Genomic DNA, 25,551 nt, shown 5'->3' on the forward strand with positions numbered 1-25,551 from the left:
AAGAGCGGTGAGGCTGGGGACGGAAAGGTCGGCGCTGAAGCACTGGCGTGTGCATGCCGAGAGAGAGCGCAAAGTGACCCTGCTGCCCTTTAGGCTTTGCAGCCTAGGGCCAGTTTTTTTCCAGAGAACAGGCCTTTGCCATTGAAGGGCAAGTCCTGTATAGTGTGCAGCAGCTGCGAGGGAAGGCTCGATAACTGGAGCCATGAAATGCGCCTCGTGGCAACACCCGAGGCCAGAGTCGTGGCAGCGGAGTCAGCTGCATCCAATGAGGCCTGGAGGGAGGGAGCTTCTTCCTTTGCTCCAGGAGGGCATCGAACTCTTGACGGGAGTTCTGAAGAACCGACTCTGTAAATTTGCCCACCGCCACCCATAGTAGCGGCTAAGCAGGGCTTGCTGGTTTGCTACATGAAGTTGCAGGGCCCCCGCCGAGTACATCTTACGGCCCAGTAAGACCATTCGCCTAGCCTCCTTGGATTTAGGGGCTGGTGCCTGCTGGCCATGGCGTTCCATCCCATTGAGGGACTGGACAACAAGGGAGCAGGGGGGGGAGGGGAGATGTACATATAGATACTCGTACCCCCTGGAGAATACCATGTACTTGCGTTTCGATTAGAGGAGGGCCCGAGGAGTATGTTCCTGCCCCCGCCTCATCTGGGGAGGGGGAAGAAGAAAGGCCAGGGACAAGTGGGTCCTGTGTGGGCTCGCGCTCCTGGACGACCTCCTGATCCGGTGGGATCTGGGAGCCCAGTGGCTGAACCGGGGCTTGCTCTGTACCGGTCGGAGGGGGACGGCTAATTGTCGCCCCTGGCACCCAGTGCTCCGACGGAACAGAGCGAGATGGGATCACAGGTACGCCTCTGGCGTGGTAGTACGCCCAAGGTGTCCAAAATGACCAATGATAGGTCTCCTGGAAGACTCTGGAGGGCACATCAGAAACAGAGTACTGCGCATATGAAGTGTCCGCGCGGGACGACACTGATGCATGGCTGGATGGCCCTGGAGGAGCTGAAAAGCCCTTGGTAGAGTCTCCCTCTCTAACTGACGTCGCTCGACGCGGCACCGGGGATCGGTACCGGGAGCCATACCGGTATCGAGAACGGGACCTGCCACCGGAGCGGTGCCGGGCGGTCGACCGAGATCGCGAGGCTCGATTTGGGGAGTGGCTACGGGAGTCCCGGTGCCTGGAGCGGTGCCGGGAGCTGGATCGGTGCTGAGTGTACCGGGCCGGCGAACGGGACGCTGACCGGTGCCGCGAGTACTACTGGTACCGAAATGGAGAACGGTGCCGAGACTGTGAGCGGCGTCGGGACCTTGATCGGTGACGGGACCGAGAACATCTGCGGGACCGCGATCGTGAACGGTGCCGCTCTGCGGTGCCGACGGAGGGTGGTCTGATCAAGGCAGGCTTGCCGATAGACTATATAACCCACACCGGCGGTGCCGGGGGTTGAGGCAGCGCAGACGCTGTCATTGCAATCAGCTCCCTCGCCGTGGAAACTGTCTCCAGCATGGAGGGAATAGTGAGCTCAACCACAGCTCGCGCCGGGGAGCTTTCAGGCACCGGACTCGACGGCTCTTGCGTGGCCGGAATCGACGGTGCCGCTATTGTCGGTGCCTCGGCAGGTATCGGGGCTGGGCGGTCCGACTTGGTATAGCGCTCGGGCTGCGAAGCAGGCGGCTCTCACGCAGCTTAATAGTGAGCTCGACCACGGCTCGCACGGGGAGCTGTCAGGCACCGGAGTCGACGGCTCTTGTGTGGCCGGGATCGACGGTGCCGATATTGTCGGTGCCTCGGCAGGTATTGGGGCCAGGCGGTCCGACTTGGTATAGCGCTCGGGCTGCGGAGTAGGCGGCTCTGACGCAGCTTAATAGTGAGCTCAACCACGGCTTGCACCAGGGAGCTTTCAGGCACCGGAGTCGACGGCTCTTGTGTGGCCGGAATCGATGGTGCCGATATTGTCGGTGCCACGGCAGGTATCGGTGCTGGGTGGTCCGACTTGGTATAGCGCTCGGGCTGCGGAGCAGGCGGCTCTGATGCAGGAGTCTAGTGCCTCTTCACCTTCGGGGAGAGAGATCAGTGCCGAACGGATGTTGGTGCCGGCGATGGCCGGTGCCGAGAGACCTTGGCGGTACCAGCGATCCAGTGCTGAGGGAGCGCTTCTTGAAGACTGACCAGCGCTCGGTGCAGAGGGCTGAGGAGTAAGAGCTGCCTCTCTCAGGAGCTGCTTGGGACGAAAGTCCCGCTCCCCCTTTGTTCTCGGCTTAAAGGCCTTACAAATGCGGCACTTATCTGTTAGGTGAGATTCCCTGAGGCACTTAAGACAGGAGTCGTGGGGATCTCTTGTCGGCATCGGCTCGTGGCAGGCCGAGCTTTGAAACTCGGTGAACAGGGCATAGGCCCAGGCACCGGGTGCGGGGAAGGGGATAATCCCCGAACCCCTGTGAACTATATACACTAACTATAGTACAAATGAATAAAGTTAACTACAACTATATAAATCTAAACTATATACACAAAAATTAACGAGAGAACTACGAGTAGCTAGGGAAGTGGAGGTCAGCTAAGCTGCGCTCCACTGTTCCAACGACCGACACGGACGGTAAGAAGGAACTGAGGGGCGGATGGGTCGGCAGGGGTATATATCCTGCGCCATAGCGGCGCCACTCCAGGGGGCGCCCAGCCGACCCACCGAGTTTTGCTAGGGTAAAAATCTTCCGACGAACGTGCACGCGGCGCGCACACACCTAACTGGAATGCATATGAGCAATCACTCGAAGAAGAACAAGACTTTACTTTCTCTCATCATGGCTTGCAAATTTACCAATAAAGATTAGTCAGCAAAGCGAAGTGGTGAGATACAATAGAGAACTTAACACACCAGAAGCCCTAAGACATATTTAAGAAAATATAAACCTTTGCTGATACACCCATTTAACAAAACCTGGTACCCTATAAAACAGTGGTCACCAGACTACGAGCCACAGAGGACCGTGGCAGCAGATGAGCATCCACCAAAATTCCGCCAAGAAGCAGCAACGTCAATAGGCGTCACCGCCGAAATGCCACCGACTAGCAGTGTCATCCAGAGGCGTCGCTGCCAAAATACCGCTGAAAATCGAAAATTGGCAGCATTTCGGTGGCGACGCCTCTGGATGACGCAACTTGTCAGCAGCATTTCGGCCGATGCTCGTCCGCCAGCCAGTACGTGGGTGTACTTAGATGCCATGGCGCCCACGGGCACCACGTTGGGGACCCCGCTATAAAATTTACAGCCCTCACACAATATCCACAATTAAGCTCACAAGGACCACCATGGTACTGTTTAGAAAAGAAAGACCAGAGCCATCTCTGTGTTTGTGACCCTACATCTGGTCACTTTCCAGCTTCCACCTCCTTCCTAGAGCAGCCATGGAAATTGTGGCCTCTCCAGGTGCCCCAAATCCAATACCTTTGCCTTTAAAACCAGCCTATTTTAATGTAAATTGGATAGCAAGAAAAAATATTTAACAAATGATTAAGTAAAAAAAAATGCTTACACGAACACTACAGAAAACATTCCTAGATTGGCACTAAACTTAAATTACAAGAACACTGGAGATTATTTCTCTCTCAGTCCAAACATCTTAGAACCCTTTCTACCAACTTCATAAACCCTCAGCAATGTTACCATTGTAACCAGAGACCCCTGAGAATACTGGGCTTATCTTCATTATGGGGCGGGGGGGGATTATTAAGTTTGTATCCAGAATGCTATATAGTTGAATCCAGACACAGGTAGTGTTTGCAAATAACTCAAACCTCAACAATGTGGGTGTACAGCGGGTCCCCGGTATATGTCGGGGCTGTGTTCTTGAAAAGGGCAATGGATACCGAAAGGATGTATACTGGGGACTGGCTGGTACAGCAGTGGCATAGGAAGGAGGGGACACGGGTGGTGAGCAATGACGGGGGTATTTGTGGAGAACTTAAGGTTCCATTAAAGCTGAAAGAACTAAATTCATGTCCCATAAATGAGGTATTTTTCTAATTAGGAAAAAACATGACATTTAAACCTTTCAGGAATCTGTTAACCATTCAGGGGTGGTGAAGAACCTGAATTGCTGGGTGGCAAGCCAAAACTGTACTTTAATGGAGCTTAAAAAGAGAAACCTGACTGTTTTTAATATAAAAGGTAATCCAGAATGAGTGGAATAAAAGAGCAAGTAGGAACATATCCTCCTCTCTTCACGCAAGATGAAACTCCACCATGAAACAGCTGATCAGGAGGTGTGGGGAGTGAGGGTGAGGTGCTGATCAGCAGGACTGCCGGTGGGCGGGAGGCACTGGGAGTGTGGGGAGAGCTGAGGGGGGCTGCTGACATATTACTGTGTCTCTTTGGCAATGTACATTGATAAATTCTGGCTACTTCTCAGGCTCAGGTTGGCCACCCCTGAGTTGGTGCCTTTAAAACTTCTGTAGATCTGAAAACCCAAACTGGCGAGGCCATACTGAAGTTATAAGGATGACTCAAGCTGTCTTATCACTTTTCTTAATAATCTCAGAAAGTGGTATAAAGGCATACAGCAGATGCATTGTCCATGGAATCAGAAAGGCATCCTCCAGAGAGCCTCAACTCATCTCTCCCCGAAAACAGAAAAGGGGAAACTTTCTGTTGCCCCTGGTTGCAAAAATTTTTTTACTCCTGGGGGAATTCTGCACCACTGCATAATGCAGAATTTTGCAGAAATTAATGTTGGGTGAGCCGAATTTCCTTTTTTCCCCCACTCACAGAAATGGGATGCAGCAATGGTTCTTTGAGATGTGTCCCCCAGTGGGTGCTCCACTTTAGGTGTCAGTGAGTCACTGCGCCACAGAGCAGAGATTTTCGGTAGCAATCCTTGGTTGGGGTGCGTGTGCACAGTAGTCGTCTCACAGTGCCGTTGGTGCCTCATGTAGTGCACACATGCCCTAACCCTTCAGTTCCTTCTCTACCGCAGAGCTCGATGAAAGAACTCCAAAGTGGAGGGGAGGAGGGTGGTTAGTGGAGCACCCCCAGGGAGACATGTCAAAGAACCATCGTTACTGCACAAGGTGAGTAACTTCTTCTTCGAGTAGTGTCTCTGTGAGTTCTCCACTTTCATAGAAATCATAAGCCATAGAACTGGACGAGACCTTGAGAGGTCATTTAGTCCAGTCCCCTGCACTCAAGGCAGGACTAAGTATTATCTAGACCATCCCTGACAGGTGTTTGTCCAACCTGCTCTTAAAAATCTCCAATGATGGAGATTCCACAACCTCCCTAGGCAATTTATTCCAGTGCTTAATCACTCTGACAGTTAGGAAGTTTTTTCTAATGTCCAACCTAAACCACCCTTGCTGCAATTTAAGCCCATTGCTTGTTGTCCTGTCCTCAGAGGTTAAGAACAATTTTTCTCCCACCTCATAACAACCTTTTATGTACTTGAAAACTGTTATGTCCCCAACTCAATCTTCTCTTCTCCAGACTAAACAAACACATTTTTTTCAATCTTCCCTCATAGGTCATGTTTTCTAAACCTTTAATCATTTTTGTTGCTCTTCTCTGGACTTTTTCCAATTTGTGCACATCTTTCCTGATATGTGGTGCCTAGAACTGGACACAATACTCCAGTTGAGGCCTAATCAGCGCAGAGTACAGCAGAATTACTTCTTGTGTCTTGCTTACAATACTCCTGCTAATATATTCCCGAATTATGTTTGCTTTTTTCGCAACAGCATTACACTGTTGACTCATGTTTAGCTTGTGATCCACTATGATCCCCAGATCCCTTTCCACAGTACTCCTTTCTACGCAGTCATTTCCCATTTTGTATGTGTACAACTGATTGTTCCTTCGTAAGTGGATTACTTTGCATTTGTCCTTATTGAATTTCATCCTATTTACTTCAGACCATTTCTCCAGTTTGTCCAGATCATTTTGAATTTTAATCCTATCCTCCAAAGCACTTCCAACCTCTCCCAGATTGGTACACTTCAGGTGTCTGTAGAGCAGTGCCCCACAGTGGACGGTAGGGGCTTTGGAGTTGCATGTGTCACGGCCAAGAGCACAGTAAGGCCTAGTATAGCATCTGACAAAAAGCACTGAGTGATGGCACAGTGTTTTGCAAAGGTGTGCTCTGATGCCCATGTGGCAGCCCTGCATATATCTATTAGAGGAACACTGTTCAGGAAGGTTATAGATGTAGACAGGGCACAGGTAGAATGGGATCAGAGCCTGGTGGAGGTTTCTTGTATAACCAGTAGCAAAGTTGGATACAAGTAGAGATCCGTTTAGATAGCTGATATTGCACAGCCCTTGGAGCGTTCTGTTGTGGAAATAAACAGTCTTGGAGATTTTTTGAAGGGTTTGGTTCTGTCTTAATAGAACACTATGGCTCATCTGACATTGAGTGAATGTAGGATAGCCCCTTGTGAATATCCATGTTGTTTGGGGTAAAATATGGGGAGGTGTATGGTTTGGTTTACATGGAAAGATGTCGCTAGTCTAGATAAAAGTTTTGGGTGTGGCAGTAACATAATCTTGTCTTTAGTGAACACAGTGTAAGGAGGCTCAGCCATAAGTGTCCCGATTTCACTGACTCTTGTAGCTGAGGTGATCACAACCAAAACCGCAACTTTCATAGACATATGAAGGAGTGAACTCTAGATTTAATCCTGAGTGGAGCGCAGGAGCTGGTCCAAGAGGTAACTGTAGCAGGACCGCTTGGAAATAGTGACCATAATACAATAGCATTCAACATCCCTGTGGTGGGAAGAACATCTCAACTGCCCAACACTGTGGCCTTTAATTTCAAAAGGGGGAACTAAACAAAAATGAGGGGGTTAGTTAGACAAAAGTTAAAAGGTACAGTGACTAAAGTGAAATCCCTGCAAGTTGCGTGGGCCCTTTTTAAAGACACCATAATAGAGGCCCAACTTCAATGTATACCCCAAATTAAGAAAAACAGTAAAAGAACTAAAAAAGAGCCACCGTGGCTTAACAACCATGTAAAAGAAGCAGTGAGAGATAAAAAGACTTCCTTTAAAAAGTGGAAGTCAAATCCTAGTGAGGCAAATAGAAAGGAGCACAAACACTGCCAACTTAAGTGCAAGAGTGTAATAAGAAAAGCCAAAGAGGAGTTTGAAGAACGGCTAGCCAAAAACTCCAAAGGTAATAACAAAATGTTTTTTAAGTACATCAGAATCAGGAAGCCTGCTAAACAACCAGTGGGGCCCCTTGACGATCAAAATTCAAAAGGAGCGCTTAAAGATGATAAAGTCATTGCGGAGAAACTAAATGGATTCTTTGCTTCAGTCTTCACGGCTGAGGATGTGAGGGAGATTCCCAAACCTGAGCTGGCTTTTGTAGGTGACAAATCTGAGGAACTGTCACAGATTGAAGTGTCACTAGAGGAGGTTTTGGAATTAATTGATAAACTCAACATTAACAAGTCACCGGGACCAGATGGCATTCACCCAAGAGTTCTGAAAGAACTCAAATGTGAAGTTGCTGAACTATTAACTAAGGTTTGTAACCTGTCCTTTAAATCGGCTTCGGTACCCAATGACTGGAAGTTAGCTAATGTAACGCCAATATTTAAAAAGGGCTCTAGGGGTGATCCCGGCAATTACAGACCGGTAAGTCTAACGTCGGTACCGGGCAAATTAGTTGAAACAATAGTAAAGAATAAAATTGTCAGACACATAGAAAAACATAAACTCTTGAGCAATAGTCAACATGGTTTCTGTAAAGGGAAATCGTGTCTTACTAATCTATTAGAGTTCTTTGAAGGGGTCAACAAACATGTGGACAAGGGGGATCCGGTGGACACAGTGTACTTAGATTTCCAGAAAGCCTTTGACAAGGTCCCTCACCAAAGGCTCTTACGTAAATTAAGCTGTCATGGGATAAAAGGAAAGGTCCTTTCATGGATTGAGAACTGGTTAAAGGACAGGGAACAAAGGGTAGGAATTAATGGTAAATTCTCAGAATGGAGAGGGGTAACTAGTGGTGTTCCCCAAGGGTCAGTCCTAGGACCAATTCTATTCAATTTATTCATAAATGATCTGGAGAAAGGGGTAAACAGTGAGGTGGCAAAGTTTGCAGATGATACTAAACTGCTCAAGATAGTTAAGACAAAAGCAGATTGTGAAGAACTTCAAAAAGATCTCACAAAACTAAGTGATTGGGCAACAAAATGGCAAATGAAATTTAATGTGGATAAATGTAAAGTAATGCACATTGGAAAAAATAACCCCAACTATACATACAACATGATGGGGGCTAATTTAGCTATAACGAGTCAGGAGAAAGATCTTGGAGTTATCGTGGATAGTTCTCTGAAGATGTCCACGCAGTGTGCAGAGGCGGTCAAAAAAGCAAACAGGATGTTAGGAATCATTAAAAAGGGGATAGAGAATAAGACTGAGAATATATTATTGCCCTTATATAAATCCATGGTACGCCCACATCTCGAATACTGTGTACAGATGTGGTCTCCTCACCTCAAAAAAGATATTCTAGCACTAGAAAAGGTTCAGAAAAGAGCAACTAAAATGATTAGGGGTTTAGAGAGGGTCCCATATGAGGAAAGATTAAAGAGGCTAGGACTCTTCAGTTTGGAAAAGAGAAGACTAAGGGGGGACATAATAGAGGTATATAAAATCATGAGTGATGTTGAGAAAGTGGATAAGGAAAAGATATTTACTTATTCCCATAATACAAGAACTAGGGGTCACCAAATGAAATTAATAGGCAGCAGGTTTAAAACAAATAAAAGGAAGTTCTTCTTCACGCAGCGCACAGTCAACTTGTGGAACTCCTTACCTGAGGAGGTTGTGAAGGCTAGGACTATAACAATGTTTAAAAGGGGACTGGATAAATTCATGGTGGCTAAGTCCATAAATGGCTATTAGCCAGGATGGGTAAGAATGGTGTCCCTAGCCTCTGTTCGTCAGAGGATGGAGATGGATGGCAGGAGAGAGATCACTTGATCATTGCCTGTTAGGTTCACTCCCTCAGGGGCACCTGGCATTGGCCACTGTCGGTAGACAGATACTGGGCTAGATGGACCTCTGGTCTGACCCGGTACGGCATTTCTTATGTTCTTATGTTCTTATGAACAAGTCATCAGTGGTTCAAAAGGTGCTCTGGTGAGGCATCTGAGTACAAGATTCAAGTCCCATGGGGGTGTAGGTTGGCAGACGTCCAGGTACATGTTCTGTATGCCAATAAGAAAGCATCTAGTTGTTGTGTGAGCGACGAGTGACTCTCCCTCCACCTTGTGGTGAAAGGCTGTAATAGCCACTAGGTGTATTTTGAGCTTATGGATAAACACAATTCTATGAGTTCCAATATGATTGGTAGAGGCACCATGACTGCAGTTAAATTTTTTTGTTGGCATCATAGTGAGAATCTCTTTCATTTTTGGAGGTAGTTACGGTAAGTGGTGGATCTCCTGCTATTTAATAACACCTGTTTCACTCGTTCTGAACAAGCTAATTCGCTTTGTTGGACCCATGTAGGAGCCGTGCTTTGAGGTGAAGTCCGGCCTTTGTTCTGTGAGAGGAAATCTACCCTGTGACGTTATTGATATAATCTGGGACCATATAGAACATGGTTGCAACCAAGGTCCTGTAGTGGCACCAATCTTATGTAAAGGAGTTCATATAAGGTGTCTAAGACCAGATTATGGGTTGCTGGTTATGATTATACTGTCTATATGTATGTATCATTTTGTAGTTGAAGTTATGAGTATTGGCTCTATACTGTCTGTATTTCAAATTTGTGCTATACTTCTGGGTAACACCAGACAAGTTGGTGTTAGCTCTGCCTAGCCTGCTTGATAGCCCATTGAGGACCATCAGCGACACAATTGACCCATTGAGAGAAGGCAGATACGCCTTGTGACTCAGCAACGTATGCAGGGACTTGCCCATGTGACTCCAGACTCCATTTTGCTGTAATTTTCCACAGTAAGGACAAAGAGGTTCTTACACCTGGAAAAGACTATAAAGGGCTGATGCCTCATCTCCATCTTGTCTTCAGTCCTGCTTCTTACCTCTGGAGGGACTTTGCTACAAATTGAAGCTCTGAACAAAGGACTGAAAGACCCATCCCAGCGGGGGATGTACTCCAGAGACTTGATTTGAACCTGCAGTTTACTCCATCACTGCTACAAGCCTGAACTAAGAACTTGCCATTACTGAATGTAATTGATTCCATTTAACCAATTCTTGCTCTCATCTATATCTTTTTCCTTTTATGAATAAACCTTTAGATTTTAGATTCTAAAAGGATTGGCAACAGCTTGATTTGTGGGTAAGATCTGATTTGTATATTGACCTGGGTCTGGGGCTTGATTCTTTGGGATCGAGAGAACCTTTTTCCTTTATTGGGGTGTTGGTTTTCATAACCATTCATCCCCAGGACGAGTTGCACTGGTGGTGATACTGGGAAACTGGAGTGCCTAAGGGAATTGCTTGTGTGACTTGTGGTTAGCCAGTGGGGTGAGACCGAAGACCTCTTTGTCTGGCTGGTTTGGTTTGCCTTAGAGGTGGAAAAACCCCAGCCTTGGGCTGTAACTGCCCTGTTTAAGCAATTGATCCTGAATTGGCACTCTCAGTTGGGTCCCGCCAGAACCACATCATCACACACCCTCAAGGGGAGAATTCATGGAGCGCAAACTGCTAAACACATCAGGTAAGGGAACCAAGTCTGTCTGGGCCACATTGGAACAATCAGTATGATATGGGCCCTGTTGGTCCGTATCTTGTGAATGACTCATGGGATTGGAGGTATCGGTAGGAAGGCATACAGGAGTGCTGTGTCCCAGATGTTGAGGAAGGCATCCCCTAGGGACCGGGGTGGTAGTCCCATCCTGGAGCAGAAAAGTAGGCACTTGTGGTTCGTTGCTGATGCAAACAGGTCTACTGAGGGAAAGCCCCATTCCTGAAATATTGCTTGAAGGACACTGTTGTGTATTTCCCATTCAGTTCCTGGAAGAAATATCTGCTTAGTGTGTCCGCCATCTTACTCTGGCACCCCGGGAGATAAGATACCAAGATGATTATGTTGTGGTGAATGCATCAGTTCCAAAATTTCATGGCCACAGTGCAGAGTGAATGGGAGCAAGCTCCTCCTTGACAACTGATATAAAACTACATGCTATGTTGTCAGTCTGTACGCGGATTGATTAGTTTTGTATGATCAGAGGAAAGTGCCTAAATGCACTGTATACTGCTCGGAGCTCCAGGATATTGATGTGGAGCAGGGTTTCCATCGCCTTGTGTGGTGTGCTGGTCCAACTGAGCTCCCCATCTGATCAATGACACATCAGTTGTGATTATTAGTGATGGGGGAATCCTGCTGGAAGGGGATCTCTGTGCAGATGTTTTCTGGTTTCATCCATCACTGTAGTGACGCAAGGACTTTTGGGGGGTATTGTCACCCTTTTCTTTAGGCTGTTTGAGCTGGGACTGTATTCTGTGTTCAGCCACCCCGTAGGCAACGTATATGCAGTCTCGCATGTCTCACAACGAGGGTGATAGCCACCATATGACCTAATAACTGTAGGCAGGTTCTGGAGGACATTTGAGGGTTGCCAGTGACTGTCGAGATGAAGATTATTATTGTTCTGAACCTGCGATCAGGCAACAGGGCTCTGGCCAGGATGGAATCAAGGTAGGCTCTGATGAATTCCAGGTGTTGAACTGGGGTAAGTGTAGATTTCTATAAGTTTATTCGAAAACTCAGTGACTGCAACAGCACGATGGTCTGCACCACATTTGCCACTTCTTCCTGAGTTGTACCTTTTAGTAGACAATCGTCTAGGTACAGAAAGATCATCATTCCTTTACTTCACAAGTGGGCCACCACTACTGCGAGGGTTTGGAAAAAACTCAAGGGGCGGTAGAAAGGCTAGAAGATAGTACTCTGTACTGATAGTGATTGAGGCCCATTGTGAATCTTAGGAATCGTCTGTGAGCTGGGTGTATGGTAATATGAAAATAAGCATCTTGGAGGTTGAGGGCTGAAAACCAGTCCCCCTTGTCTAGGGCTGGGATTATTGTGGCCAGTGTGACCATTTTGAATTTGTGATTCCTCACAAATTTGTTGAGCTTCCGAAGGTCTAAGAAGTGTCTCCATCCACCATTTTTCTTTTTGGTGAGAAAATAATGGGAGTAAAAGCCGTTCCCCTTGTATTGAGCTGGAATTTGTTCCACGGCACCCAATTTTAGAAGATGGTTCACTTCCTGTTGTAAAGGGTGCTCGTGAGAAAGGTCCCTGAAGAAGGACGGGGAGGGGAAAAGGTAAGGGGATGGCATAACCCGATCTTATAAACTCCAGTACTCATTGGTCCATTGTCATTGCTGCCCAGGCACGGTAAAATGGGCGCAGATAGTGGCCAAAAGGTTGGGTAGGAGTACCTAACAGCTCTGTATTGTGGGGGAGGTCATTCATACCCTCGATCAAGACTTCAAAACTGTGGCTTGGTGGTAGATGGTTGTGAAAACGAGGACTGAGTTTGGGGAGCCTTACATCTTTGTGAGCATTGCTTATTTCTGTTCTCATCAAAGTGCCGTTCTTGTGGGTGATGGAAAGAGGTAAAGGTAATAAGTGGAGATAGGTGTCGCTGCCCTTTTGGTATTGTTGATACTGACAGTTTGTTTGGTGGCGTGTATATGCCTAAGTGTGTAGAGTGGCCTGGGAGTCCTTCATTGAGTGAAGAACAGTGTCAGTTTTTGTGGAGAAAAGTTTCTTCCATTCGAAAGATAGATCCTCTACCTTGAGCTGGAGCTCATTCAGGATCCCAGATGACTGCAACCACGAGGCCCTAAGCATTATGACAGCTGTGGCTGTTGTTCTCACAGCAGTGTCCACTACATCCATTGAGGCCTGAAAGGCTGTATGGGCAATTAGTTGCCCATCTGTCATGACAGCGTTGAGTTGGGAACATTTCTCCTCCGGTAAGGCTTCAAGGAATTCTTGCAGCTTACCGTAATTATCGAAATTGTACTTGGCTAGAAGGGCCAAGTAATTGGCTAACCTAAATTGGAGAGTAGGTTATAAGTATACCTTTCTACCGAGAAGGTCTAAACACTTGCGTTCTTTGTCTTGTGGAGTGGACCGGAATTGAGGTTGTTTGCTGGGACGACTGGTGACTTACACAACGACAGAATTGGGTTGTGAATGAGAGAAGAGAAAATTCATCACCTTAGCTGGGACAAAGTAAAGTACTTTCTGTCAGCCCGTTTGCAGGTAGGTGGTATCAAGGTGACGGTCTGCCAGATATTCTCTGCTGGTTCCATTATGGCATCATTGATTGCTAGCGCGATTTTGGAGGTAGTGGATGTCTGTAAGATTTGCAGTAGCTTGTGTTGGTTTTCTTGCGCCTCTTCTATGGGGATGTCTTGGCTGGCAGCTACTCTTTTAAATAATTCCTGAAGAATCACTGTTGGAGGCAGTGGTATGAATGCCTAGTCGGGGGAGGACAATGAGTTATGAGCCAGAGAAGTGTCTGCATGATCCAAACCTTCTTCCTCCTTAACTCCCATGTCCTCTGGTGTTTCTGACAGCTCCCTGTTTGGGGAAGGTGGAGAATGAATTTCCCTTCGAACTAGGGTCAAGGGCCTAGTGTATTGAGCCATATATGCCGCCCAGAGGTCCCGGGGGGACACTGCATGGGGACACATCCAGGGTTGTCCATACCCTTCCTGCATCTCGCGAGGTTGGTGAGATTTGGTCGTAGCAGTTTCCCATAGTAGTCTTTGTCCCGTGGGTGAAGAATGTTGGGAAGAGAAGCGGCTCCCATGTACTTCCTCCTCTGCAACACTGGAGATGAGCTGGGGAGCAGGAAAATTGATAACTGCTCAGTTATCTGGCCAGGAGATCCCTCAGTACCAAGTAAGGGTGACTGTGGCACCAAAGTGATTGCTATATCCTTGTGCTGTAGAAACTGTTGCAAAGCTGCTTGTTTCTGTGTTGGCAGTACTGCTGGTGTAGATGCAGTTGGTGCCTTTGTCAAGATGGCTGGTGCTGTTTGCAGCCTGTCAGTTGGTGCTGACGACTGGGTCGGTGCCTGTGGGGGTGGCACGGTCTGTTCTCATAGACTTTAAGGTCAGAAGGGACCATTATGATCATCTAGTCTGACCTCCTGCACAATGCAGGCCACAGAATCTCACCCATCCACTCCTGTAACAAATCCCTAACCTATGTCTGAGTTACTGAAGTCCTCAAATCATGGTTTAAAGACGTCAAAGTGCAGAGAATCCTCCAGCAAGTGACCCGTGCCCCACACAGCAGAGGAAGGTGAAAAACCTCCAGGGCCTCTGCCAATCTGCCCTGGAGGAAAATTCCTTCCCGACCCCAAATATGGCGATCAGTTAAACCCTGAGCATGTGGGCAAGACTCACCAGCCAGCACCCAGGAAAGAATTCTCTGTAGTAACTCAGATCCCAGCCCATCTAACATCCCATCACAGACCACTGGGCATATTTACCTGTTGTAGCAATATCTGGGCCGACTCCTACACCCAGGTGGTCGGTGCTGTGAACGAGGACCGTCTTGACTCCGCTCCAGAGTGGTGGGGCTCAGCAGAGGTCCACAGAGGGATAGTGCCAGAGGTGCCCGGAGCCTCAAAAGTGCTCATTCCACTCGAGCTCGGCAAAAAGGAAAGCGACCTCGTTGGGTGACCTCCTTTTTCTGTGAGTGTCCCTATCTCGGGAGGTCGCAGCTCGCTTCCTAGACGATTTGGAAAACTTGAGCACTCCCATTAGCACAGGTTTCGTTCGAGGAACAATCTGCTGATGTTGATTTTCGTCCCTGTGGAGCAGGCTGAAGGGTCTTCTCCATTAAAATCATCTTTTGGTGGAGACCTCCGTCACGCTTTGCCCTGGCTTTAAAATTACTGCAATGGGCACTTTTCTGAGGGACATGGGTCTCGCCCAAACAGACAGACACACTATGAGTGGCCGTCTGACCCAGGCATCGCCTTATGGCAAGAGTCACATCGTTTAAACCCGGGCGAGCCGGGCATTGTGTCCATTAGTTTCCCAACAGGGAAAGGGTGAAAAAATTATCTCTAACTTAGTTTTCTTTACCCCCCCCACCACCAAAAATATTTAACCAGCTAATTAAACAAAATTTACTAAACTACAATTAAACTAAACTCTTTCTATAGAGAGAAAAAAAAACAAAGCAACAGCACTGCCACTGAGCTCTGTCTGCAGCCGAGGAGGGCTGAGAAGGAACTGAAGGGTTGAGTTGTGCACGCATTACATGAGGCACCAATGGCACCGCACTGCGAGACAACTACTCCACACGCGTGCCCTGTGCTCCTGTTGCACTGGAGATTTTTGGGAAACTAAGATAGGAAAAGCATGTAAAAAAAGATAAGATTCTGGCTCTTGTATAATCATGATCTCCTTAAGGTTGGTAAAAGATGACCCAGATAGTGCCCGGAGAACTGAGTGAGAATCTGAAGTCTTTGGCACTGATTTCTTTGGATGCCAAATCCCCAGTACCAAACATTTTGATGTCTGGACGTGTTTCTGATCTCCAGTATCAATTGTGTGGCACCCAAAGTAAAGTAAGTGCAGAAGACGCTCTCTGGACTGGTATGAATTCAACAGCCAGCATTACTGAATGTGGCCTCCATGCCACCAGAGTACTTTGGTGCTTACTTCTCAGGCTTCTTATGCAGTACCAGAGATTCCGACATCCTCTTGGTACTGAATTTTCTCCCACAGGCAAAAGGGGTCTGACTATTCCACTGGGATCTTCTTCTGATGTGGCAAGTTCCTGTCAGATTTGAGAGGCCTCTTTGCACCTTGATGGCTATGAGGGATTTCTCTTACCTCCAGAGTACTCAAGGCATGGCTTGAGCAGGAAGGGGCTGTGGTCCCCACTCTCATAATCTCCAAGTTAGACGTAGCTCTCATGGATTTCTCCATGAGGTAAATCTTGAACCTGGACTCTAGATTTGTGTGTGTCTTTTTAATACCTTACAAATAGCACACTCAGAAGTCACATGCCTCTCCCTGAAACAATATAAGCACACATCGTGTCCCTCTTCCAACAGAATAATTCTTCCACACAACCGACAACTCTGATGCCCAGTGAGGATGGGTGACGCAAATAGCCAATGCCAAGTACAACTACTTACTAGCTACAAACTAATTTTTTCCTAAGCCAATGGGCAACAAAAGAAAACAAGACTAATAAACCTAAGACTAATTATTACAAAATTATGTAAGAAAGAAGTAGAGACATTAAGAGCTTTCAGCTTTCTCTCAGGGCAGTCAGCAGGAACTGGCTTGTGGCCAAGATCGGTCCGCCTTTTATGCTCTTGGGTGAGGGAAGTGCAAGAGCATATAGGGTGCATGTCCAAGCCCTAGTGAACACTGCTAGAGAAAAGCTTTCCAAACTTCTGTAAAGAGGACACAGACACACCATGCATGGCATCCACATACATGGGAACTCAAAAAAGAATCTGTTAGTTGCAGACAGATTTAGATGAAACATGGTGAACAGTAAGACTTACCTTATTCTCCGATCTTGTCTCTGTCTCTTCAGTCTTACTCTCTACACTTATATTAAGGTCTGTAAGAACATCAGAATCCTGGGCCACTATCACACACTCTTCCTTTGGAATGTTTTGCATGTAGTCAGACGAGCCCTTCCTCTTCGCCGCCTTTTTCTGCGACTGCGTGTTGTCACTTTTTGCTTTTCGCTGTCTGAAGTGAGCAAGCTGTGCAGGAAAGATTGAAAGAGATAAAGGGAGAGGTAAGTGAGGAAAAGATAACAAGACCACAAGATTAACACACTCATGGATAACAAAGAACCTCTTGATCTGACAAAACATGCACGTCCAAAAAGAACCTGCTTTATCTTCCTACTTAAGTACTGCACATTTAGTTTCTACCTAGGCAGCAGCATAATTGACAAAAACACAGCAGTTAGACTCATTTCAAGAAAAGAATCAAATTTTTACTAATACTTTCCTAATTGATATTAGTCATGTTGAAATAATCCAGAGTTACAGCCAGATAAATTAGTAAGAGACTAAGTGTTGTCCATATATTAGAACAGTAACAATGAGACAGTGTTGAAGTCTCTGAGTCCTACAGAAAGAAACGTAGCCTCTTAGAAAAATATCTTAAAATATATCTTAGCCACAGCAAATATAAAGATTAGAACTGAAAAAGGTGAGTCTTCTTGCCCTTCCCCTCCCAACAAGAGAATATATAGCAAAACTTCCCAGACAGAAAGCAGACTGAGGTACATAAATAGAAATTTAATTAAGCCAAGTCATTTTAATTTCTTCTGTTGAAGAATCAGATGCTCTACTTTATCAAATTAACACAGCCCAATGAAGCCCTAGGGATTTCCAAATAATGTCACCCATCAAAATCTACTACCCATCTTTCCTCAGTACCTTAGAATCATAGAATATTAGGGTTGGAAGGGACCTCAAGAGATCATCTAGTCCAACCCCCTGCTCAAAGCAGGACCAATCCCCAAATGGCCCCCTCAAGGATTGAACTCACAACCCTGGGTTTAGCAGGCCAATGCTCAAACCACTGAGCTATCCCTCCCCCACAACTTAAAGAGGATTACAGTATTTTAAACTCTATTACTGTATGTAGGCAGCAATTTCAACCAACATCTCACTCACAACATAAGACCACATTCTTCTAATAGGGAAAACCCGTCACCAAGGTTACAGCCATAGGTTATCAACCATAAAGGTAAAATACCTTTATTATTAGATAAAAAAATCTATTCAAAATCATAATAGGATGTAGAAACCTGAAAATGCAAAACTACTGCATGCAATCTATACAAAAATTTACCTTTAGAATTTTCTGAAATAAACTAATTCCTTATTTTTCATATCTACGGCAACTTGTGTAATGATAGATTTCCTAACAACCACTGTGCAACTGCATACCTGTTCTATACTAGATGGACATGTTATTCCTTGACTTTAGCAAAGCTTTTGATACAGTCTCCCACAGTATTCTTGCCAGCAAGTTAAAAGAAGTATGGGCTGGATGAACGGACTATAAGGTGGATAGGAAGCTGGCTAGATCGTCGGGCTCAACGGGTAGTGATCAATGGCTCCAAGTTGGCAGCCGGTATCCAGTGGATACGGAAAAGGATAAATGGTCACAAATCAGATATTAGGAATGACAATATACAAAAACCTGTAGGAGAACACTTCAACCTCCCTGGCCACACAATAGCAGATCTTAAGGTGGCCATCCTGCAGCAAAAAAACTTCAGGACCCGACTTCAAAGAGAAACTGCTGAGCTTCGGTTCATCTGCAAATTTGACACCATCAGCTCAGGATTAAACAAAGACTGTGAATGGCTTGCAAACTACAAAACTAGTTTCTCCTCCCTTGATTTTCACATCTCAGCTGCTAGAAGAGGGCCTCATCCTCCCTGATTGAACCAACCTCGTTATCTCTAGCTTACTTCTTGCCTGCTTATATATACCTGCCCCTGGAAATTTCCACTACATGCATCCGACGAAGTGGATATTCACCCATGAAAGCTCATGCTTCAAAACACGTTAGTCTATAAGGTGCCACAAGACTCTTTGCTGTTTTTACAGATCCAGACTAACACGGCTACCCCTCTGATACTATTCAGTGGAGTGCCCCAAGGGTCGGTTCTGGGGCCAGTTTTGTTCAATATCTTCATTACTGATCTGGAGGATGGCATGGACTGCACTCACAGCAAGTTTGCAGATGACACTAAACTGGAAGGAGTGGTAGATACGCTGGAGGGTAGGGATAGGATACAGAGGGACCTAGACAAATTAGAGGATTGGGCCAAAAGAAATCTGATGAGATTCAACAAGGACAAGTGCAGAGTCCTGCATTTAGGACGGAAGAGTCTCATGCACTGCTACAGACTAGGGACCGAGTGGCTAGGCAGCAATTCTGCAGAAAAGGACCTAAGGGTTACAGTGGACAAGAAGCTGGATATGAGTCAACAGTGTGCTCTTGTTGCCAAGAAGGCTAACAGCATTTAGGGCTGTATAAGTAGGGGCATTGCCAGCAGATCGAGGGATATGATCATTCCCCTCTCCTCAGCACTGGTGAGGCCTCATCTGGAGTACTGTGTCCAGTTTTGGGCCCCACACTTCAAGTATGTGGAAAAACTGGAAAGAGTCCAGCAGAGGGCAACAAAAATGATTAGGGGGCTGGAGCACATGACTTATGAGGAGAGGCTCAGGGAACTGGGATTGTTTAGTCTTCAGAATAGAAGAATATGGGAGGGATTTGATTGCTGTTTTCAACTACCTGAAAGGGGGTTCCAAAGAGGATGGATCTAGACTGTTCTCAGTGGTAGCAGACGACAGAACAAGGAGCAATGGTCTCAAGTTGCAATGGAGATTTAGGTTGGATATTAGGGAAGACTTTTTCACTAGGAGGGTGGTGAAGCAGTGGAATGGGTTACACCTAGGGAGGTGGTGGAATCTCATTCCTTAGAGGTTTTTAAGGTCAGGCTTGACAAATCCCTGGCTGGGTTGATTTAGTGGGGGATTGGTCCTGCTTTGAGCAGAGGGTTGGACTAGATACCTCCTGAGGTCCCTTCCAATCTTGACATTCCGTGATCTGTTTAAAGTGCTTAAGAACATGTCCCTTTGCTAAAGAAGGAATACCAAACACCTCCCTACTCTTGAAGTGTTAATGCAGGCCACATGATATGTTAAGATTGGGAGGAATTTTTTTTTTTTAAGTGAAATCTTAAAAGTTTCTAGCACCTATATTTCTTAGATCAAATGGAAAGATTAACAGATGCAGTGTTGTCTTTCTGAGTCAGCAGAAACACAGCCTTAAAAACTAGTTGTAACTGAGGCCATGTCTGCACTTACCGAGGATTGACACTGCTGCAATCAATGCAGCAGAAGTCGATTTAGCAGTATTAGTGAAGACCTGCTAAATCAACCGCAGAGTGCTCTCTGCTCGACTCCAGTACTACATTAGAATGACAGGAGTAAGGTAAGACGATGGGATACTCTCTCATCAATGCAGCATGGTGTAGACACTGCAGTAAGTCAACCTCAGCTACGTCAACTACAGCTACATTTTCATAGCTGGAGTAGCGTAACTTAGTCGACTTATCCCAGTAGTGTAGACAAGGCCTGAGATGCAAACACCATTCTTCACAATTTAGTGTTAACACTAGACCCTAATGATGATGCATGCCAACAATAGCTACTGCATTGCTGATTAATTCAGCAGACAGAATGCGGAAAGGGGCCGAGGGAAGCCTATAGAGTAAAAGAGTAATGGAACTAGGGGTTGCTGCAGGGAGAGGGAAAGGCAAAGAAAGAGAAGAGAGAGAAACAGGAGGGCCAGAAAAGAGAATCAAAAGGCACAAAGAGTGGTAGTTCTAAAGTTGGGGAAATTATCTCATAAAGTGAGGCTGAATAAGACAGACAATAAAGTACTTAAATATTAAAAGTTTAGATACCGCACAAAAATTATATTTGACTTTGATTCCTGATCTTTGTGCAAATCTCACATTTACATCAATGGGAGAGCTACATGCACTGCTCATTATCAAAACTGTAACTTGGTCCACCAGTTTAAATGTATTTTATTAAAAAAATACCACACAAACACCAGTGGCTATACTTGAGCTCCAAGTGACTATATAAGGGACAGAAAAAGATGTCTACACAAGAGAGCCTACAAATGCACAACTATGACAGCATAGCCCCATAGCGTAGATGCAGCATAGACCAACCAGAGTTTTTCTGCCAGAGTAGGAACATCACCTCCTGAATGACATTAGCTATGCCGATAGAAGCGCTCTGTCAGCATAGTCGCATCTATTCTGGGAGTTATGTTGGCATAACTATATTGGTTGAGGTGTTCTTCCACACCCCTGACTGACACAGCTTTGTTAATGTAAGTTTTAAGTGTAGACCAAGCCAGATATTTGTTGGGTGCAGGTTTTATAGACTCTGAAAGACCCTCATAATTTGTTGGGTCTTTGGGTGGCTGAAGCTTTGTTTGGTTTGGACTATAGTGGAGGAGGAGGAGAAGAGAGAGAGGGCATTTTGAGGGAGTTGGAACTTTAGGTTAGTGATGATAGACTCCTAGTGACTGAGGGGGAATTGCCCTGGATTCCTAATGGCTAAAAGTAGTGAGTGTTGCTGGGGGGGAAGCAGAGAATGCAGTGTGTGTAAAAATTATTTGTGTACCTTGTGGCATAAAATAATGTAAAAAACCTACTTCTGTTAATATTCACAATACTTTAAAACACATTACCCAAGACGGTGACACTGCACCCCATACTCTTCATAAAGATATATGATATGATTATGGCATAACTATGATGTATTTTATGCAAGATAGGTCATGTAAGATATCACTGAAAAGGTTATGATTTACTGAATATGATTATCCTATTTGTATGCATGTATCTTTTTTTATCTGAAGTTAGGAATATTGTCTATATCTATTACAAATGTGTTTACACATGGGTAACGCACTCAGTCTAGATGGCTGGCTGGGAAGGGGCCATTCAGGTTAAAGGACCATTAGGTGAAAACAATAGGCCTTAGAAGCTTATCTCCTACTTGGAGGAAGGGGGACCCTTCCTGAGGACGCGACAAACTGCCTCTGACTCGCGGCTGCTATGACACTACAGCCACATGTGAACAGGTCACCTGGCACTGGACATCATCTTGGGATACCAGTGTTTTTCCACTGACTAGCATGGGAACCAAGCTTTGAAACAAAGGGTTTCCGCTATATGCAAAAGCTGTATATGGCAGTGGAGTGACATCATCGGGGTTGTTCACTGACTCCCTGCCCAAAGAGACTCCCGGAAACACCTGAGGAACAAAGACTGAACTGGACGTAAGTGCTGGAGGCTGAAGGGTGAAGGGATTTTTAACCTGTGAATGAAAAACCTGGGGATTCCAAGCTGTAAGTTAGTGCAGCTTGCTCTTTACGAGCCTGCAGCCTGCTTGCATCATCATTTAGGGTAAGAATTTGCTATTCATATCCGATCTATGTAGTATATTAAGCTTAGTTTGTGTGTTTTGTTTATTTGCTAAGTACAGTAATGCCTCACTTAACGTTGTAGTTATGTTCCTGAAAAATGCAACTTTAAGTGAAACAATGGTAGGCAAATCCAACTTCCCCATAAGAATTAATGTAAAAGGGGGAGGGGGATGGTTAGGTTCCAGGGCAGCTTCCCCTACTCTGCAAGCACCAGAAGTGGGGGGGGTTCAACCTTCAGGCCGCCCACTCCACTCCTTCCTCCAAGCACCCACCCTTGACCCATCTATTCTTCCTCCCACCTCTTCCCCCTTTACTTCGCTCGCTGTGTCCTGGCTCCTCCCCTCCCTTCTAAATGTCAAGCCAGCTGATTGCCGCATGGGGGAGGCGCGCCGAGTCCTCGCTCCTCCCCCCTCCCTTCTGCTGGGGTAATCAGCTGGCTTGCAGCGTTCAGGGGGAGGGGGAGCCTGCACGCCAAGTCCTCGCTCCTCCCCCCTCCCTTCTGCCTCCAAAATGCCGCAAGCCAGCTGATTGCCGGGGGGAGGAGGGGGAAGGGCTGATCCACAGAGTCTGCCAGCAGGCGGGAGGGGGCCATAGGGAGGCTGCCAGCTGTGGAGAAAGCAGGCAGCTAAACAACGCAAGAGTGGAGCATTGCACAACTTTAAGTGAGTATGCTCCCTAACTGATCAGCAATGTAACAACGAAACAACTTTAAGCGGGATGACTACATGAGGAGTTACTGTAATCTGCTTTGATCTGTTTGCTATCCCTTATAATCACTTCAAATCTATCTTTTGTAGTTAATAGTTGTTTTTGCTTTGTCTAAAAAGAGTGTGTGGGGAAGTCAACTCAGGGCAGAAAGCTGTTTTATATTTCCTCATCACATTGCGGGAGGGAGCGAATTTCATGAGCTTACACTGTACCGTTCTCTCTGCAGTGCAAGATGGTATAATTTGGGTTTACACTCCAGAGAGGAGATGCATGCTGTTGGAACTGGGAGGTGCCCGTGCTGTGCCTCCCCACGCAGAGCTGATCACGGCATTTGTATGTAACTGCAGCTGGGTGTGTCCCTACCTGTATGTCTGCTGGTAAAGGGCAGGCTGGTCACAGAAGCACAGTGTGATAGGGAGTCCAGAGTGGTGGATCAGGAGGGCTCAGTGGTACCCCACTTTCAGGTGGCACCCAGGGGGAACCCATCACAAAGACATTCACATCTCATAAAACACATTGGCAGTTCTAGTGTATTGCGTTCTTCACTTTACAGAGACAGAAAACAAATTCCCAGAATAGTCCAAGACTGTGATGTCATCATGTTGGTGCAATTTACCAAGATTTGTGATGGATTTTCCATCACTGGCAATTTTTAAACCAAGATAGAATGTTTTGCTAGAAAATCTGCTCTAGTTCAAACAAGTGTCATTTTGGGAAAGTTCTATGGCCGATGTTAAACAGGAGGTCAGTCTTAATACTCACAACAGTCCTTTCTGGTCTTGGGATGCACGAATCACTGATTTGAGTTCCGGGGATGAGATGAACAGGTGGTTTTATTAATGGTGTAACAGATTGCAGAAACTGAAAAATTAGGTTTCAGTTCTAGTTTTGTCAAGCGAAAAAACAAAACTAGTTTTCAGGGTGAATAATTTGTGTCAGCAAGGATTAATTCGATGGAAACACAAGATATGTGTAGACATCTAGTAGCAGATTTTAGTGGATGGTGAGATCTTGTATCAAATCCAATTAGTTATAAAAACTTAACACTTTTAATAGAATGATTTCATGATTATAAATTATACCACAATTTAAAAAGTGAGTTTGAATCAATTTTCTAATAATATGAAGAATTTATAGATAATAATCCTGGTAATAAAGCACTTGTCACAGTAATAGCAACACTCCACTGCATTCTCCTTTGTGTTTCCTGTCTGGGAAATGAATTACAGAGAAAATACCCCAGCTCAACCACCAATGAGTTTGCATTGATGCATTTTCCTTAATTGCTTACTTACCAATTGTAAGATAGAATATAAACTAAATGATTCTGTTCTATTTATTTTACTTTTCTTTAAATGGCCTCTCCAGATAAATAATGGGTCCTGGAACTGATGAGCTACTAAGCCTTTAACAGCTAGGTTACTGCTCACCATACAATGCAGGTCAGCACTGACAATCATTACCGTTTGATGTCTGATTTCTGACCTGTGTGAAATGAACTTTTAGCTTCCCTATTTTCATGGACAGGATTGCACATGACAAATTATTGTCAGTACTTGCATTGTTGAGAATCTCAAAGAGCCAAGAACTGAATGGTCTGTGGAGTCATACTTTCACTGCTAGGGGATGTGGATTTAGGCATATTACTCCACCGATGTGGAACTGAAGTCTTTGCTGTGCAAACTTACAGTAGCCTTCACTTTCTGTTGATATCAGATATAGCATTACAGTTCATTTAAAGAAGCTGAAAGCATTTTGATAAATTGACTTCATGGTATAGTAATTTTTGCAACTGTCCCTGTATCCTTTGCTGAAATACCACATGTAAACTTCCTATCAGAATACACCTCAATGTATCACAGTAGATACTGCCAGATGGCCAATAGCACAGGAAGCAGGCCTATACTTCAGTCTCTAGTCCATCAGTGAAAATAGCACAGTCACAAGGCTGAGTTGAAATCATTGGCATTTACTCTCTATACAGTGCTACCAAAAGGTCCTTAACTTAGGGCATGTCTACACTTGCAAAGTTACAGCGCCAGCAGTTACAGCACCGCTCAGAGCGCGCCAAAAGAAAACCGCTGTAGTGTGTTCACTGACAGCTGCCTGCACAATAGCACGTTCGCATTTGTGGCGCTATTCGGAGCGATGCACTCTGGGCAGCTATCCCACAGAGCACCCCTTTCTCTTTTGTCGCTAAGACCTGTGGGAAGGCGAAAGGGGTCACAAGGCATCCTGGCTCCTGTCCCAATGCCCCATGATGCATTTTTTCGCATCCCAGCAATCCCTGTGCTTCTGTTCGCATTTGGTGCCATCTTTCAACAGTTTGTGTACTCTGCGCCCTGCCCTGCCTCCTCCTCTGTGCAGGAATGGATCCTGAGCTGTTGACCAGAATGCTGCTCCCACTGGCCAACATATCACAAGTGGCAGTGGAGTTATTCCTTAAACTACAAAGGCAAGAGGAGTGCAACATTGATGTCACCACACATACCAGCTACGACACAAGATTGCTTGTGGCATTCATGGAGGTGCTGACCACAGTGGAACACCGTTTCTGGGCTCAGGAAACAAGCACTGAGTGGTGGGAATCACATCATGATGCATGTCTGGGATGATGAGCAGTGGCTGCAGAACTTTCGCATGAGGAAAGCCACATTCATGGGACTGTGTGATGAGCTCACCCCAGCCCTGCGGCGCAAGGACGCGAGAATGAGAGCTGCCCTGTCACTGGAGAACTACGTGGCAATTGCACTGTGGGAAGCTGGCTACTCCAGCCTGCTACCAATCGGTCGCTAGCCAGTTTGGAG

At 45.9% G+C, this 25,551-nt stretch overlaps 1 protein-coding gene across 2 annotated transcripts in view; it reads right to left on the reverse strand.

The window, feature by feature from the left end:
- Positions 1–25,551, reverse strand: part of PCNT (pericentrin) — a 271,822-nt gene that overhangs the window by 228,389 nt on the left and 17,882 nt on the right. For both annotated transcript variants that reach the window (XM_045032451.1, XM_045032450.1), the window contains exon 2: positions 16,543–16,749. In XM_045032451.1, coding sequence (XP_044888386.1) covers positions 16,543–16,749 — 207 coding nt within the window. The remainder of the gene's footprint in view (positions 1–16,542; positions 16,750–25,551) is intronic.

This window comes from Mauremys mutica, chromosome 10 (genome assembly GCF_020497125.1).
Source record: "Mauremys mutica isolate MM-2020 ecotype Southern chromosome 10, ASM2049712v1, whole genome shotgun sequence".
Classification (NCBI taxonomy): domain Eukaryota; kingdom Metazoa; phylum Chordata; order Testudines; family Geoemydidae; genus Mauremys; species Mauremys mutica.